Below are 12568 nucleotides of genomic sequence, written 5' to 3'. Positions count from 1 at the left end.
AAGTGGTCCTCTTGCCAAAGGATTTCTTTCCAGGGGAAGCTCTCTGAGGGTCCTGGAGTGATGACTTGCAGAACTTCCGCTATGTCACAGAGAGGCCAGGGTACAAGAAATCTAAAAACAACATGCTGGCAAGCACAGGCTGCTTACATCACAATAGAAAACAGGATCTGGTCTTTCTAATCCGGTTTGCACAAAACTGCCCGGGAACCCAGCTGCTGCATGGAGTGAGGGGACCCTGGGTCTCCTCAGCATTGACTGTATGTATCCAATAGGTTCTCTGTGGCGATATTAATAAGGCTGGGCCCTCACGAGAGTCCATTGCTAAGAAAAGGCTTTGCTCTCAGGACATGCAACAGGGAAGCAGGCATTCCTCAAGGTTCCCTTGGTGACCCCCTTTAAAAATCCCCGCATCCTCCTTGCCCTGTCTTTCCCAGGGAACGTGCAAAGGCAGCAGTGATTTCCATCCCGAGGAGCATCAGAGAGGTCCCCTGAGGGCTGTAAGCTTCTCCCTGCCACACAGCACCATTTTCCCGGCCTGAACGCAAGTACACACAAGCACCATGAGGCAAACTGCTTTAAACTCCTTTCCAATTTACTATCGAACAACAGGGCAAGGGATCACAAAATTGCCTTCCGAAATAACATTTCCTTTTCCTGTCCCTGGGTTTTGCAGGCCTGGTTCTGACAACTCCTGGAGAAAAGAGAGGATCGGGGAGCAAAAGCACTGAGTTCTACAGCGAGTTATGGTTCATCGTGTTAATGGCGATTCTAGGCTTGATCTTGTTGGCCATTTTTCTGTCTCTGATACTACAAAGAAAAATCCACAAAGAGCCGTATATCAGAGAGAGACCTCCCTTAGTACCTATTCAGAAGAGAATGTCTCCACTGAATGTCTACCCACCCGGGGAAACCCACGTGGTATGTCTCTGAAAGCGGGCCCCATTTCCCTATCACTGGGCTAGAATACTGGCTTTTATTTAGGTGGAAATATTTCCAGAGTCATGGTAACAAGGGATTAGATGACAGTTATGTTTGTTAAAATATGGGATCCAAGGAAGGCTAATAGTGACCTTATGAAAGAGACCACCAGAGAGCTTTCTTGTCCCTTCCTCCATGTGAGGACACAGCAAGAAGACAAGAAGACCCCCGTCTGTGAACCAGGAAGCAGGCACCTACCAGACACTCCATTTGCTAGCACCTTGAGCTTGGACTGCCCAGCCTCCAGAACTTGAGAAATAATTTCGGTTGTTTATAAGCTACCCAGTCTATGGGATTCTGTTACAGCAGCTCAAAGGGACAAAGATACCTGGGAAGTTTTTAAAAACGCCATTGCCTGGGTCTTATCCCAGAAACTCTGATTCCATTGTTTTTGAGTGGGGCCTGGGGATTGGTGGGGCCTGGGGATGAGGGGCTCCTCATAGCTCCCAACCACCTGCTCCTAAGATAGGAGGTCAGGCAAAGGTCTTGGGGGTGAGGCCACACGTGTGGTAGTGCAGGGGGATCGTGGCCCAGAGCACTCACTGACGGGGTAAAAGGTGACTGAATTTGAAGGTGCACTCTGGTGTGTCTACCTGGAGGAGGAAAGGCTGCAGACTCTAATTCCCACCAGGCACCAGTCCTTTCCAAGCCGTGCGTCCAAAGGGCTGCATCTGCCTGAGAAATCACTTTTTTTCCAGTTTGCACAAAGGTTGAGCTCGTGGCCAGCTGTGCAGCTAAAACTCTGATTACCACTTCCACCGTGTGGGGGAGTTCTTCCACAAGAAGCAATCTTGGACACCAGCTGGGTGTCCTACAATTCAATTCTGACTCTATCTACCGAGAGATGGCATCAGATTTTACAAGCTAAGGCTTCAGGTCTCCAAGACTGTCCCCGCCCCCCAACTTCAGACACCAATCATAAGTCCAGGTTGTCACCTGGCTTCTGACAGACGAGCTACAGATTGGAGTTTGCAGTGGCCCCTCCTTGGGTTCAATTAGTTTGCAAGAGCAGCTCACAGAACTCAGAAAAACATTTTACTTACTGGATTACCAGTTTATTACAAAAGGATAGAACTCAGGAAAAGCCAGATGGAAGAGATGCATAGGGCGACGCATGGGGAAATGGTGCTGAGCTCCCACACCCTGCTGAGCTCGCCAATCCCAGAACCTCCACGTGTTCACCAACCCAGAAGCTCTTAGAACCTTAAAATGGAGGCTTTATCACTTAGGTGTGATTGATTAAATCATTGGCCATTGGCTACCGATCCAACCTCCAGTCTCTCTCCCCTCCCCAGAGGTGAGGGGTTGGGGGTATGTTGAGGCGGGACTGAAATTCCCAGCCCTCTAATCACAGGGTTGGCTCTCCTGACAACCAGCCTTAGGTGGTGCCCAAAGTCACTCATTAACATAACAAAAGACACCTTTGTGGCTCTCCTCACTTAAGAAATGCTGAGGGTTTCAGAAGCCCTGTGCCAGACATGGGACTGAAGACCAAACATATATTTATTATAAATCACAGTGTCACAGCAGCACCCAAATTAAGCACAGAAGCCTGGTCAAACCGGCTGAGTGGCAACACTTTAAAAAATAGAAATGAGTGAATCAACTGTCATCCAGATCTCTTCGCTTGTCCAGGACCCATCAACAAACAGCGGTTAAGGCGCTGACAAAGCCATATCACGGCCAAGTAGTGGAAGTGGGGGCACAGAGGGACAGTCATCCCTCTGAGGCCCATGGTTTGTGTCTGGGGCAGGGAGAAGCCATGGGACAGCGACTTAGTGGTGGAGAAGCCATGAAAACGCCCCCACCATCTGGTCCTCAGCCCTCACCAACCATACCACCTCCCACTCTCCTTGCTTTCCTAGCCTCCTTCCTCCCTGAGCACATCAAGCTCCTCCCACTGGGCCATCGCTCCTGCTCTTCTCTTGGGTGGCTCTCACTCTCACTTCATTCAGGTCCCTGCACAAATGTCACTTCCCCTTCCATGTGAAATTAAATTCCCTAGCTTCTTAGTCTACTTTCCATTTCTATTGCACCATCACCACAAGATACCATAGTCAATATGCTTGTCTGACTCCTCAAAGAGAATGTGAGCTCCCCAAGGGCAGGGATTTTGTGGGCCATTTACTTTTATACCCCAATACCCAGAACAGTGCCTGGCATATAATAGATATTCCAGAAATGTTTGTGAAATGAATGAATATTGAATGGCCAACTCAAACCACCAGCCATGTGCTACTATTCAGTGTATATTCATCAGAAGATCCTCACTGAAGAGCAGATACTTTAAAGTTTTCCCTTGTGGAAGAGTAACTCTCTCTCTGAGGAAGCCATGTTCTTAGACAAAAGAAGCACCACCACTTCCGGAGTCCAGAAGTGCATGGAAGGGCCCAGAAGACCTGAGACCGCTCTAGCCTGGGGACATCAGCTGAATCAACCCTGGGCCATATGGAGTGCATGGAGAACGTGGAAGAGAAACTCTGGAACTCTGCTGGGTACATCTACTCTCTAACGTGAAGTGTGCTTCCAGGAAAACTTCCTCACATACCATTAGTGTAACTCATTTCAGTGATCAAATCTCCTGTCTCTGGACCCATACCCTACAGGAAGGCACCTCTGCCTCATAATCCTTCATAAGGAGGAATCCAGTTTTGTCCGCTTGGCTAACTGAGAGATCAAGAAGCAATCACATCATTCCAATGGGAAGTTACTCTGGATGGTACCATTGCTCACAGTTCTCATGAGTCTTGTCAAGCTTTGTTTCATCAAAGTGAAGCCCATGAACTATCAGTATCAACATCACATAGGAGCAGGACCTGAAGCTCTGAGAAAGAAACCAAAGGGTCTGCTATTTCAACCAGCACTTGGGAAGTTGTTTGCACAGTAAAGTCTGACAATAGTTATAGATGAGTTAAAAATATAATACTAGAATACAAGGCCTGTAGGCAGTCTGAATAGTCTCATAACCAGTGAAAACAGGTGGGGGGGTTGCATGATTCTACTTATACGAGGTATCTAAAATAGTCAGATTCATGGAAGCAAAATATGGTGATTGCCAAGCTGGGGGAGGGGGGAAAGGGGTATTGCTAATTAACAGGTATAAAGTTTCAGTTCTGCAAGATGAAGACATTCTAGAGATCCGCTGAACAACACTGTCCCTATAGATAACAATACTGTATTGTCACTTAATCTGTTAAGAGAGTAGATCTCATGTTAAATGTACTTATCACAATAAATTCAAAAACAAGACAAAACAAAACAAAACAGGTGGGGGCTGCTGATTAGCCCTTAGAGTCTCTGCAAAACAAGACCAAGCTGCCTCTGGGGCCAGACATAGACTTTAACTGGGATGAGCAGACAAAAGAATTGAAACATCCTCCTCCCATATACCGCTTACCATTGGGGAAAAGCCGAGTGGTACACAACTGGTTCACTTTTGCTGAGTGGCCAGGGGAGGTGTGAGGAGGGGAAGCGCTGGTGGGGACTGGCAGGCTGCCAGAGGCTCTGGCTCCCCAAACTGGCTCATCTTCAGCATTGAGGGTGTTAGTCACAGGTCCTGGAGGGTTAGCAGAAGTGAAATCTGGAGTGCCCCAGGACCCTGGGCAGTATTCCGGAGCCCACTGAAATCCTAAATTAATCCTACCCAGGTAATAACATGTACTTGCAAGCCTTCTTCTGATGCTTTAAAAAAAAAAAAATTTTTTTTTTTTTGAAAGTAAACCATTTTCACAAAGTTGGAAGAATATTAGTGAAGGTTAGTCAGACGAAGGAGAGTAGACTTTGCATTAATAGAGCAAAATAAAGAGCCATTGTTGGTGTCCATGGGCTCCAGATTCAATGGCTAAGATTCTGAACAGGATCAAGTGGGATTCACCTGCTCAGTGTCTCAGATTGACTTTCTTTTGACTTGGGTAGGTGGATGATGGCTATCCCTGCAACACACACACACACACACACACCCTGAGATGCAGCTCAGAATGATTATATGATTATGCTATCATTGGAGAAACAAAGAATTTGTTTTATGGTCATTTTGTTTGTTCCAAACACTAACTGATGCCTCCCCATTTGTTCTCAGTTTGACTCTGTGGCCGATATATCTGATGTGTCAAGCAATGTTACCCTAAAAAGTTACACCATGCACTTTGAGGTACCTCTGTGTGCTGCATGAATGCATGATCTTTTGCATGATGTGTTGACTGCACAATGAAAAGCAGGAACATTTTGTTGATTGGACCATCTAAATCAAACCTCAGATATTTGGAGCAGCTAGATTTTCTTATGGCACATTCTAGGTTCTAATCATATAGTGCCTTTGTCTTTCTGATATTAATACAGGACCTGATTTATTTTGAAGGCTGAATTTCATAATGAATAGAACAATATGAATGAGAAGAGAGGGTGGGAAGAGTCCATTTCCTTACACAAATCCAGGAGTTTTAAAATATAATACAACCGTGTTCACTTGGCAACCATGAGAGACCATTATTAACTTTGCTCTGGGAAAGCATTGAACTCAAGACACAGGCTCTGTGGTGACACTCATGAGGGGATTACTTTGTTAACCCAACCTCTATCTCCTTCACCCCACCACTTCGCAAAGCAGCAAGCTCTTATCTACAGGGAACAACAGCCAAAGCACTAGGGCTTGAACTCCCTAGGTGCTAAGAACACTGGGTGTCTAATATGACTATTACTTTATCATCTCACCCTTACCAAGAAACCAGGGGCCACAGTATTCCAGATGAGCTAAGTTCTGTAGTAGGATATGGTGTGTTCCTTCATTGACAATGTGTGACACACAGTTTTCTGTCCTATTTCAAACCCATTTTCTTCAGATTCTAATCACCAACAGCAACTTTCTTTTCAGGGATTAGCTGATACCAAAATTCCCCGGTCCGGGACACCCATCAGTATTAGGAGCAACCGGAGCATATCCGTACTTCGGATCCCAAGTCAGAGCCAAATAAGCCAAACCTGTTCCCAAGGCTCTCTCCCCCGCAGTGTCAGCCAACTCATGGACATTCAAGACAAGAAAGTCTTGATCGATGAATCGCTGTGGGAAACCATCATGGGCCATGAGAGTGGATTGGTGAGTTTTGAGCGTACGATGTCAGCCTTTAACAAAACACTTACTGAGTACTTTTTATATTAAACTGATAGACTATCAATCAATGGCAAACACTATTGACAGTGAATGTCCTAATCAATGACGATTGGCTTATGTTTCAGTATGTGGATGAAGAGGACCTGATGAACGCCATCAAGGGCTTCAGCTCTGTGACTAAAGAGCATACCACGTTCACCGACACCCACTTGTAAAGGATGGAAACTTGCAAGACAAAAAGCTGCAAGACCTGCTCCTTACCCCCTCCCCACCGGGTTGTCGCTGACTGGACACACCATACATGCTAAAAAGCATTGCTTCTTATTCTGTAATCCTTTTTTAAAAAACAAGGCTTGTTTTTGAAATTGTTCCTCCTTAATAGAGCTCTGTTTTTCTGGTGGTCTGAAATAAGGGATACTATCAGTATGGAAATTCTTATTTTGCTCTTATTTGGTGGAAGCTAAATAGCATGTAATTTTCATTTGGCTCAAACAGTGACTCCATTGGTTAAATGAATAATTAGTGACAACTTCAAATTGGCCCACAGTTGTTACAAGTAAGTGAAGTTACTAGTTTAAAAACAAAGCAGTTTTTCTGAGAGGATATCACTACTGCTCCTTTCACTCCCTTATTCCTGTGCAATCTTGTAAGAACATGATCCTGTAAGAAGAATTCGCATGATCATAGCTACAAAATAAAATGCCAGTTTCAGGCCAAAAGCTGAACCAGTTAGAGAAAAACAAACTGCACTGAGGGATACACACTGGACTGAAAGTTCAATTTAGTGGCAATGTTTAGGGATAAGTACCAAACTTAACTGAAAAAAAAAAAGTTTTCACCAACCTTTTGCGAGAGCACTGCATAAACTTATAAACCTCTGTTCTTGCATTTGTGAATCTTCTGAAAAGGACTAAAGAGCTATTTCCCATGTATTTTACATGGTTTTGAAACTACAGTACTTTCCATAAAATTCTGTCAATTCGCTGAATACCCAGGGATGACATCTTCAATTTAACACCTTTCACTTGGTTACATATTTGCATTATTCAATTAGCCCATGTGGAATTTAAAAAGGAAATATTTCGTGCTCCTTCCAGCTTTGAAATCGTTTAAATTAACATTTATACGTAAATGTTACATAAGCGTATATATTCTATGTATAGCTATGTGTCTATTACTCTGGACTGTGTCCCTTCATTTCACTCTCTGTTTTAGCCCTCGAGTCACTAAGAGCGGAGGATATTCCACAGTTCCAATTTCCATGGGTCAAAGTTTGTCATCTGCTCTATTTGAATTAGTCATTGGTAAAAGTCCTACAGCAAAAGACATTTTTTTTCTAAGTCATCAACATAAAATTAAAGGTATTTAAGTTTGTTCTTCACGGAAAACAACGTAAAAAACAAAACAAAACAAAATGAAACAAACAAAAACACCTGTCTTCCTTATTCTTAAAGGTCTACTTAATGATGCCAGGAAACTATTTTGAATCTATAGGTCTCATACACGATTGTCTGACAGCATTTTGTGAGTTAATCCAGGGGTAGGTGGATTTTCCCAAAGCTGAACTAGCAAAAATTTGTAAAATAAGGGATAACATTATTCTGCCTCAAAACAAGTCAGATTGTGGACTCTGGGGGGGGTACTGAGGCTTTAACCAAATCTGTGGAAGAACAGCTCGTCAGACTGATCAACTCCCAACAAACCTTGCCAACTCTAAGTGTCAAAAGCACATACCAGTATTAAACAGAAGTTCTGCTCCCTTGTTAGAACTACTATAAGCAAACGAATCTGAAATAATTGTGCACCGTTGGCAGTGGATGTACAAATTATAAGATTTTTTTTTCTCGCCAAAAGTTTTATATTTTCTTAAATGGAAACACGGGATTGGCTAATTTAGTTTACTGGTTTTAATTCCATTTGTTGATTCTGGGTCAAGAAGTTGTTTAAAGCTGGTACAAGTGAGCCTTAACCAAGGCTGAGTTTCTGAGTCACACGAGCTACTTAAGGTACGTAGGGAAAATGTGCTTTTTTTCAGTTATAAACTTGCATCTTTATCCTGGGTCTACTCTTCTGCAAGTATGATTTGCTGGTCACAGGTGGATTTAGGAGATTGAGGTCTTCCTCATTTTTGAAAAATTAACTAGATACCTTTATCACAATTGAAAACTTTTTATAAAATGGTTTCCTCACATTGCTACTTTTTGAGAATTTATTTATTTATTCATGAGAAAGAGAGAAAGAGAGGTAGACGGAGAAGAAGCAGGCTCCCTCCAGAGCAGGGAGCTGGACACAGGGCTCGATCCCAGGACCCTAGGATCACGACCTGAGCCGAAGGCAGACACTTAACCAACTGAGCCACCCAGGCACCCCCTATCACAATTTAAAACCCAAAGAACACAAATAGAGAAGTGCAGGGGGTTTTATATTAAATCATTCTCCATTTAAGCTAATTAGACATTTAGTTATTACATGAATTCACTTAGCTGCATCATTTACATTGTGATCCCATAGCTGGACAGAAGCTTGTACGGCTCCCACCAAGAACACTGCCCCCCTGTAACACTCTGAACCTTACTTTCCTCTCTTTCAGAGAAGCCCAAGATTTTGTTATTTTAAGTGGTATTGTGTACCAAGCCTCGTTGAACTGTAGACGCATCCCTAGAGGCTGACTCAATTGTCTGCCACGGGCTGAGGCATCAGTGCTTTTCAAAGTTTTCGGGGGTTCCAGGGTGGGCAGCCAGGGGTGGAAAGCAACCGGGAGGCGCTCATGGGCTGAGCGATCGGGCGCACCACTCCTCCCGGACTGAGCAAACGAAGAGCAGGTCTCTACGAATCCCTTTAAGTTGGTTCTAAATCTCCTGACACAGGTCTGACCACTTGCAGAGGCCACATTCCCAGCTTCGGAACTACTGTTATTCCTAATATCAGCTGTTTGGTAAGAGTGCGTAACTATGCTTTTATAAGCTCTATTAAAAATTGTATTTATAGATGATCTGTTGTCATTTCCACTAAATGGAAAACCTAAATATGAATCTGTCAGCGTACCTGATGCTGATCTAAAAATCATGCTGGCATCAATATAATTCTTCTTGAACAACCTGTAAATAAAACATAGGCCAGATGGAATAATTCAGTGATAAGGAACTTAATTATGTCACATGAGTAGTTTATTTCCAATGCACAAATATCATGTAAATTCATCTCAAGATGGTTTGCTTAATTGTTCAATGTAAACCAAGTTTGATTTATGAAAACACACTAATAGCTCTGAGTTAGATTTACAATTTACACATAAATAATGATGATAAAGGTAAGCCCATTTAAGAAAACGGGATGTTCTGGATAATCTCTCAACCATCGGTGTCCATTAGGATCAACGGTGGCGCTTTTTTTCAAAGTGTGGGTCCCGCCCACCAGATTCGAACTTGGCAGGTCTGGAGGGAGGCCCCGGCAGTTTCCTGTGCGTACGCTGAGGTCAATGTCATGTTCTCAGCCTTGACGAGAAAGCCAGGAACAAGACCACAGGCTCCCAAAACAGGCAGACATGGGTTCCAAAGTTGGCTCAGTAGCTGACAAGCCTTGGGGCTGGCTAAGTTATTTCTCCTCAGTGATCGCATCTATGAAATGGGGGGGGCAATACCTATCCAACAGGTACGACACTACTTCTGAGAACTGCTTTCAAGTACAGAATTAGTTGAAACACTCTCTTCATCGTGAGAATTCTAATTCTGTTCTTGTTTTTCATCAAACACGAAGTATACAGATTCAGCTCAAGTTTGTTTTCTTTTTTTCGGTCACAAAAATACCTAATGAGGTAGGCAGAAGGAAAATGCTTAGGCCTGGCAAGGATCATCTGCTCAAGGTGCCAATGGCAGCTAGACTCAAACCCCTGTCTGAGCATCAAGGTTCAAACTCTTGGAGTGAGCGAAATAAAAAAGATCTGACTCGTAGTAGACTGCAACCTGTGGTAGAGTGAGTTGCCTTTTTATGGGATTTTACTATGTAATAGTCTCCTCCACCCCTGCCTCCCCCATGGCCTTTTACTCTTGGAAAAGGCTGGTTAAATACATTTTTTTCGTTCATTTTCTTACTTGCCCACCCACCTTTTACATGACTGTGATAAGGAGAAAGAAGGCTCCAGAGAGAATGACAAATCCTTAGCAATATGGCAGTGAGGTTTTGCCGGACTCTTCCTCTCGGTGAGAATGTAAGTCAGCCTTCGTGCCGTGTTCCGGTCTCCCTCTGCCCTCCCCCCTTCTGACCATGGGAAGGAGACTCGAACCAACGAGGTGTACTTTGAAGGTGTACCTCAAACAGCATAACTACTCCTTAAATAACCAAGAACACATAGTCTTAATCATTTTTATTAGACTTCATTGATAAATAAATACAAGAGAGGTGTTGTGAAACCACTAGCAATATAGTAAACTTTAAAGAATTTATTTCAATTTCACTCACTTATATTTCTTGGAAGGGGAATATATACATTATTCACCAGTAAATGCTTAATGCTTTAAATTTACAATTGCCCTATGTGCAGAAACTTGACAATTATTCCAATTAAATGAAAAAAAAGGTAAAAAAATTTTTGTTCTCATAATTCAAAATATATTTTAAAATAACATTTGTATAGCAGCCAAAACCTTTAACCAAAAGTTGAGAACTGCAGTCTCAGAAGCTTAATAAAATGGCCACATTCTGACTTAATTATTTTCATTATTAATAGTTGGGCGGGAAACACACGGCCCCTAAATCAAACAAGGCAGACCGACAACTAGTACGGTTTCCCTTCTGGGCACTCACAGCTCTAACCTTGATTATCATTTTTACTTCATCTGTTCAAACACAGATAATTGCTCCAACTTTAAAGAAAGTTTAAATGGACTTTGGGTATTTAATATTGGTGATGCTTGCTAAGATTTAAGAACTCCAAAAATGAGAATCAGAAAATGACCCACGATTTAAGAAAAATACCTGAAGGGACTGCCTACTACACAGTGTAATGTGGTGTTCAACATCAATAGTGTTTCTGAATTAGATGATATTTTTTCACAAACATAGCACCTCATTAAGTATCTGGTAAACACATGGCAATCACAATAAGTGTTGGGAGACTATCCAAAGAGATTTAATGTGATTCGCTTCACGTAACAATGAAAGACAAATCTCAAGCATAATCAAGATTAGGAAGGCAATCTGTTGGTCCCCTGCCCTCAGGGATGCTCATCTACAGTGGGCACCATCTTATGAAGACTTGGTACATTGCTTCCAAAACCCAGAGAGTAGCTGAACATTGAAATGGACTCTTGCTTTACAAATGATCTGTTAAATGTGCTTGTAAAACTAAAAAAACTTTCCAAAAGGTCCAAAGAGATAGAATTATTTTATCTCCTTACTCCAGGTAATTCTGTTAAAAAGATACTGAATGAACTCCAGTTTTAATTTGTAAAGTTTTGGTGTAAAAGCTAATGTACTGAAATCCAGTAAAGTTTTGAACTTTCATCTAAATTAACAAAACAACTATTTATTTTGGTGAGTTTTCACAAGCTGTATTCTTGACCTGAAGAATCGCTTTTTTTATGCCGAGGAGATGGAGTGGTCTTCGTAGGAGACGGGGATGCAGTACCGGGTGAGTCCGTTCCTCCGTCAGAAGTACTCGGGGATGATGCCAGATAGGGAACTTTCTTTCTTCCAAGGAATCCTCCTCCTTCAAATCCCCCTTTCTTCCGTAACTCCACTCTATTATCATTTTCTTCTTCTGAGGACCTCTTCTTGGATTCTAGACCTTCAGCTATCTTATGCACTTCCAATCCACTATCTGATTCTCTCAAACTTTTTATTTCTGTTCCAGGAGACTTTCTCTCCGATACATTACATTCCCCTGTTCCCCGCTTTACTTCAGCTTGTATTGGACCCACGTTACCATTTTCAGGGACAGCTCTTTCTACATTTCTGTTCAAATTAATAGTCTGGAAGTCCCTATAACTGTGAAAGCTCTCAGTCCTCCTTGCTCTTGCTAACAAGGGACTCTCTCTGTAAGGCCTCATGGAACCGTAAGTAGCTGCTTCATGGATGGTTTCATGGTGCTGGAGCTGAAGGCTGAAACAGAGTTTTTAAAAATTATAGTTCAGATTTCTTTCTGGGATTTTTCAGGGGCACATCTCATTAATTAACTACCAATGAAAAGACATTATTTAAATATTAAAGAATGATATATCCTTATTTCTATATACAAAAATTTACTTAGTAAGTACTCTATATATTATGCATTAGTGGGTGCATAGGTCTATGTGTATCAAATTACCAGTGCAAATAACACCACACATATATTCAGTCCAGCTGGATTCCTGAATAGCTGAAAAAAGCGAAGGGGGAAAAAAGCCTTTAAAACCAATGCGGAACTAGTATAATTTAGTATTTGGTCCTCAGCTCAAATTTTGGAATTTTTAAAAATGTGGGAACTAGAAGATATACTATGCCACT

At 42.4% G+C, this 12568-nt stretch overlaps 2 protein-coding genes across 3 annotated transcripts in view; one reads left to right on the top strand and one right to left on the bottom strand.

The window, feature by feature from the left end:
- Window positions 1-6300, top strand: part of USH2A (usherin) — a 687474-nt gene extending 681174 nt beyond the window's left edge. The window contains exons 69-71 of the mRNA XM_078078672.1: window positions 674-918; window positions 5849-6070; window positions 6211-6300. Of these exons, the coding sequence (XP_077934798.1) occupies window positions 674-918; window positions 5849-6070; window positions 6211-6300 (557 nt within the window). The remainder of the gene's footprint in view (window positions 1-673; window positions 919-5848; window positions 6071-6210) is intronic.
- A 4133-nt stretch (window positions 6301-10433) lies between these two features.
- Window positions 10434-12568, bottom strand: part of KCTD3 (potassium channel tetramerization domain containing 3) — a 49280-nt gene continuing 47145 nt past the window's right edge. For both annotated transcript variants that reach the window (XM_078078358.1, XM_078078357.1), the window contains exon 18: window positions 10434-12184. In XM_078078358.1, the coding sequence (XP_077934484.1) occupies window positions 11626-12184 (559 nt within the window). In that variant the 3' untranslated portion in view covers window positions 10434-11625. The remainder of the gene's footprint in view (window positions 12185-12568) is intronic.

This window comes from Halichoerus grypus, chromosome 7 (genome assembly GCF_964656455.1).
Source record: "Halichoerus grypus chromosome 7, mHalGry1.hap1.1, whole genome shotgun sequence".
NCBI lineage: Eukaryota > Metazoa > Chordata > Mammalia > Carnivora > Phocidae > Halichoerus > Halichoerus grypus.
Note: the sequence above shows the minus strand (reverse complement) of the source record. Positions and strands in the feature narration are given on the sequence as shown.